Source organism: Artibeus jamaicensis, unplaced genomic scaffold (assembly GCF_021234435.1).
Source record: "Artibeus jamaicensis isolate MK-2021 breed Jamaican fruit bat unplaced genomic scaffold, CSHL_Jam_final contig_3126, whole genome shotgun sequence".
Lineage (NCBI taxonomy): Eukaryota > Metazoa > Chordata > Mammalia > Chiroptera > Phyllostomidae > Artibeus > Artibeus jamaicensis.
Window position 1 is genome coordinate 6,904,002 of NW_026521723.1, and position 6,000 is coordinate 6,910,001.

The window sequence follows — 6,000 nt, forward strand, 5'->3', positions numbered from 1 at the left end:
TCTCACTGATATCTAAATTCCATAGGGCCTGAGCTCTGTTTGCTTGCAAATACACTAAGTAAAATTTATGACAAAAACACAGAAATGCTACACAGGCAGTGCTTAATTCAAGTTAGATAACAAAGAACAAAAAACAATAATGTCCTGAAAGAAATTTGTTCCTCACATTGCTACAAGAATTAAAATAGCCATTAATTTTTGCACAGGTTTAATTTTCCCCAGTTCTTAGCTACTAACTCCTTTTAAATTATCTGCTTTCTGGCTTTGGAGAAGAGCTCAAAGGACTGTGCAAATTCCATACATCCTAACGAACAATAGTTGTTTTAATTATATTAAATTCATTGTCCCTTCTTTCTCCTCTATTATCATGCATGGCTGTCCAATGCTATCTGTTTTTCTATGAGTGCTATCCCCCCGTTCCCTTTCATCCTGGATGGCATCAGTACATTTTGAAATGTACAGATCTACAGGTAAAATAACTGAAATGTACAAGGAAAAGCAGGCTGGAAGAACTTTAGCCTGGAATGTCAGATTTTTTGTCTTATCTTTTCTATTTCATTTTTTTTCTCATCTTTATATTTTTTTCAAGACATAAAATTAACTGTGCTACAACTCCTCAGGAATGAGTAAATTTAGGACAATAGTTCAATGACATTGTTTAGAAACTAAAATTTATCTGAATTCAAAACTGTAAGTTTTGGTTTTCCTTCAAACTAAATTCATCAGATATGAAAAAAGAAGTACTATGAAGCATTCCGACTTTTGATTTGAGCACAAACAACATGTTGGCTAACTTCTACTGATTTTATCTGCCAATCTAGGTGCAATCACACTTCAAAAAGCACATTTCTGTAATCTGCTTTTCCATAAAATGTCACCATTGCATTAAACACTCTGAAAACAGTCTTTGTAAATCAATCTGCACTTACTAGATTTGTTTAAATGATAGCATTAGAATTCCATGCCGAGATTTAATTTGGTTTTAAAATAACTCCCTACATGCAGATCATTTCCAAGGGTGGAAAAGCGAGTTCCCAATTATTTTCATGCCGTCAGTGCTAAATGTGTTTAATAACTCACTTCCCTACAAACTGGGGGTTCCCCGAAGGCCTCCTCATTCAGTAGGATGCACACATTTTACCTCAATTTAGTTTACATTTTAAAAAAGGCAAAATGGAGAACCATATCCAAAGGAAAAGGAAGAGTTCTTACCTTATTCATGTCAAAGGTATCATAGACTTGATCAACATGTTGGTTGGCCTTTTGAGTCAGACCTTGCAGACCCAAGAGTGTCTTAAATTCATGCAGTGTTTGCAGGCCGGATGGATATTCCATCATAAATTTCCTGTACCACACATAGGTCTCTGTAGCTGGAACTGCTGCCAGGCAATCAGCTATAGATTTACTATTGCCCATCGGGACCCTGTCGACAGCTTTTTCTCAGGTCGTTTTCAGGTAGGGTCTGTCCCTGTGTAGTCCCTCACTCTTCACTAAAATTTAAGGCTAACACGTGCCCTTAGAAAGCTACTCTAAACCTCTTACAGCTAGAGACTAAATAAGAATAGAAAGCCAGTGAGATTAACTCATCTGTAGTTTTAAGAACAGGTCACTCACTGCTTCCTGATGGGATTGTGCTAACTTGCTATTTAGAGATGCAGTTTCCTGTGAAGGGCAGAGGCAATAATTTAGAGCGTAATCCTTGTTGTATTGTTAGCCATAAATTCTGCCCACATTACAGAGTGATACAATGGAGTCTGATGGAAGAACTTGGAGTTGCAATCAGGAAGCCTGGGTTCTCGGTTTCGCCTGCCACTTATTAACTACACTGAAATATTACTTATGTTCTCCAGTCTGTTTCCACATCCATAAAACAGTAGCAAGAGTATTTGCCTTTTCACGCCTAAATACCGGGAAGTTAAATTTAGATGAAAAACATTTTCTAAAACCATGGGAAAATATATACCCTGAGTATTGTTAAATTAAAAGGAAGTCTATGTATAGAAAAGGGAAATGGTGAAAGATAACCATTATTAGTTGCAGTAAAAAGAGTTGTAGATGTAGTAGGCAGAAAAGTGTGGTCCCCAGATAAAAGAACATATTGGACTGTGTTCTCCAGCACTGTGTTTTCTAGCTGTTCTGTCTCTCCAGTCTGCATCTACCCATGACTGCTAGTTCTACTCCACTCCAGGTCCCAAGCTTACTTAAGGCAATTGCACTGGACTTGAGAACTGAGTGAATGGACCTAAGAACTGTATCTACGCCCCAGTAACAGAAAGAAATTGCCCATATGCTCCTCAAGCCATCTCATAACCAGCCATACTTAGGAGTAAGAAAATTGTATTATTTCCACTTGGAGTCACTGGGTTCTAAGGATGCTTCTCCTCTCCTAATCTTAGTCCATTCCCCCCACCCCCAATTCCCATATTGACTCAGTTCATAAATCTGGTCTCTGCCTTCATCCCCATTCCTTAGTCCTGATTACCTGCTTAAAACCCAGATTCCTCAAGAACTGGAGCCTGTGGGCCCTTAATGGAACTGTGGTGACAGGAAGAAGGGATGGTTAGGGTGAATGTAATTCATTGTTTCAAACACACCACAACACACTTTCAATAAAATATTTTAATTTCACAATTAGCGTTATATAGCAAGTGCTCAATAAGAAATTTGGAACTCACCCATTTGGTAGCATTACTTTTAATTGTGAGAGTAGATGAGGTAATGAAGACTCAGCCCAGGGACTATTCAGTCAGGAAATATGAGGAATATCCTTTTAAAATCTCCAAAAACCATTCTCTGAGAACTCCCTCTTTCTAAATGTCTGCCAGAAGGATTCTCTGAGGCACTAACTTCTTATCACCATTAGCAGCTATTAATCACCAATTTTTAGATTAAAGAAAGGAGGACAGTGCTGATGGCAGAGAAAGGTAATGAAAGTTTTCAAGGCACCAAGAAAATGGCTTGCGAGAGAAAAACTTTGGGTAGGGCAAGGATACAAGGGCATGAAATCCAGAAATCATACTTTTAAAACAATCTGCATAATGATGACTTGTTGATACAGGAAAAACCTTTTAAACTATTACAAACAGCATGAGAATTCTTATATTGGATACAATATTTATATATAAAAGTCAGGAGTTTTGTGATGCTCAGAACAAGTTATAAGACAATGAGAGAAAAAAATGGGAAAAGGCTTCATTTACAATAAATCCAAGATGTAACCAGCCATTAATTAGACTTATGTCTAATTATGTCAAGACATAAATCTAATATAAATATAACTATAATGTGCAAGATGTATTGGAAGAAATATTTTAAATGCTAATATAGGGCACCAATAATAACTTTTCTTTAAATTGTTTTTCAAATACAGTTGTCTCCATTTTCTCCCCTCCTCTTGCCCCCATCCTACACATCTCCACCTCCCACCCTGGATCCTACCCCCTTTGGCTTTGTCCATGTGTCCTTTATACATGGTCCTTGACAACCCTTCCCCTATTTTTCCCATTATACCTCCCTCCTTTTTCCTCTGGTTACTCTCAGTTGGTTATTTCAATGTCTCTTTATATTTTGCTTCCTTGTTTTGTTGATCAGGTTCTGCTTATAGGTGAGATCACTTCATACGCATCAGAGTAGCCATCAAAACAAACAACAAGTGCTGGAGAGGCTGTGGAGCAAAGGGAACCCTAGTGCACTGCTGGTGGGGATGCAGACTGGTGCAGCCACTGTGGAAAACACTATGGAATTTCCTCAGAAAACTAAAAATGCAACTGCCTTTTGACCAGGCAATTCCACTGCTGGGACTATACCCTAAGAACCCTGAAACACCAATTCAAAAGAACCTATGCACCTCAATGTTCATAGCAGCACAATTTACAATAATCAATGAAAACTTGACCATATAGAAAGGCATATTTTCTTTGGTCTTTTTTAGAAAGAAATGATAATAAAAGTCAATTCTCTTTATCTTAATCTTACATCACCACAAACCTAACAAAGTACAAGTAAAATTTGAGAGTAAATGGTGACTAAAAAAGCTAACTCTTTAGTTTGAGTGAGAATCAAACATGCAAGGGCACACAGAAAAATTCTGAAAAATAAAATTAGTGACTGGCCCTGCCAAAACAATAGGGGACTGACATAAGAAAAGAGGAACAATCAATGGGAAATGATGAAATATATTTTTTAAAAGTTGATGCAAATATGAACAGGAATTTACACTGCAATAAAGGTGGTTTGCAGATTGATAGGAGGAAAGATTGATTATTTAATTAATAATTCTAAGACAATCTGGACTACACACAAAGTTGGGTTTTTAATATACTCTTTACACCAAAATAAATTTTAGATGAATTAGAGATTTAACAATATAGTTATTATAAAAATCATTATAAGAAAATAAAACAAAAATTTTTAATACTTTTTTGCATTGCAAAGTCCTCTCTAAATATTACTATTAAGCCCAGAAGCCATAAACAAAAGAAAACTAAACTAAAATTTTAAAAAATCTTATATGGCTAAAACCACCATAAAATTTTTAAATAAAACATTGATAAAATATCTGTCATACACATAATATAAAAAATAATTTCCCTTGTATAAAAATAATTCCTATAATTCTAGAAAATAATCCTATTGGGTAGTAAGAGAATACTACCCAATATTCTCAACTTTATTTATAGGAAATATACATTTAAGCTACAAGGTTATACACTTTTCATCTATTTTATCAGCAAGATTAGGGAAATTGATAATTCACTGGGTAGGTAAAGGCCTGGGGAAATATTGATGTTGGGGTGTGTATTAATAAAATTTTTATGAAGTACTATTAGGCAATATCTATTAATAATAAAATGTATATACCCCTTGACCCAGTAATTTATCTTCTGAGATTTATTTAACACATATAATTGCACTTGTATAAAAATGAATGTATTTAAAAGAATATTCTCTATTATGTGCATGTAAATCCAAAAGAATGGGAAAATGTAAATATCCACTGATAAGAGAATAGTCAAATAAATTCTGGTACATCCAGGGAATGGAATACAGATAATGAGAGACTTCTACCTGTGTGGATCCTGATATGGAATGGTCTTGAAGATCTATTAAGTGGAAAAGCAACAACATCTTTCAGGTGTATTACATCCATACTTATATCTATGTAAATGACTTGTGTGGTTTTATGTGCATTGATTGTACCTGGATGGATTCACAAGTAATTGGCAAAAGCATGCCACCTGAGAGTAGTTAAGTGGCTAATCACAGTGTGCAGACTTTGCGCCCTATTCCACTCTGAAAGTTCTGAACTTTATACTGTGTGCATGTGCATGAAATTAAAATTACATGATTCCACAAATACATACTAAATGTTTATTGTTTTTGTCCAAAGTTACAGACATTTCTAAACAAACACATAAAAGAACCAGTTATCCAAGAATATCTAAAAACACAATTCTTAACATAAGTATAACGTGTGTTCACATCTTACTTAGACTTGCTCTTTTACTACAACTGAGTAAGAAAGTTACCATGCATACTATAACTCAAAGTTTTTAAAGGATTTGTTATTTTCTGCTTTATGAGTATTGGCTGCAGTGCAGAAAGGACAGACTGTCTTTTTCAACACATGCTTCAGGAGGAGGTAACTCTGTAGTCCTATGTATACTAATTTTGAGAAGCTCTGTTTTCCAGTCTTTTAAGTAAAACTAAAATTTAAAACTAAATGACATTTTCATCTTTCTTAATTGCTCACATGGAAATTACAGAACTCAAGAAAAAGTTTCTGAAAGAACAGGAAGACTTAGGGAATAGGACTAGGAAATACACAAATTATAAATCACTCTCCATTCCCAAAGTATACAATTTTCTTAGTATTAAACAAGGATGAACTTCACAATAACAAGCACAAGGGGAAATATTTTTTGAAAGAGTCTTCCTTTTTCTTATTAGCATTTCAGAAAAGGGAATGTCTTTTCTGACTGTTAGTTTTGAGCAGAACTT

At 35.0% G+C, this 6,000-nt stretch overlaps 1 protein-coding gene across 1 annotated transcript in view; it reads right to left on the reverse strand.

The window, feature by feature from the left end:
• Positions 1-1,529, reverse strand: part of GUCA1C (guanylate cyclase activator 1C) — a 41,681-nt gene extending 40,152 nt beyond the window's left edge. The window contains exon 1 of the mRNA XM_053663006.1: positions 1,213-1,529. Within this exon, the coding sequence (XP_053518981.1) occupies positions 1,213-1,416 (204 nt within the window). The 5' untranslated portion in view covers positions 1,417-1,529. The remainder of the gene's footprint in view (positions 1-1,212) is intronic.
• Positions 1,530-6,000: the final 4,471 nt, after the last annotated feature.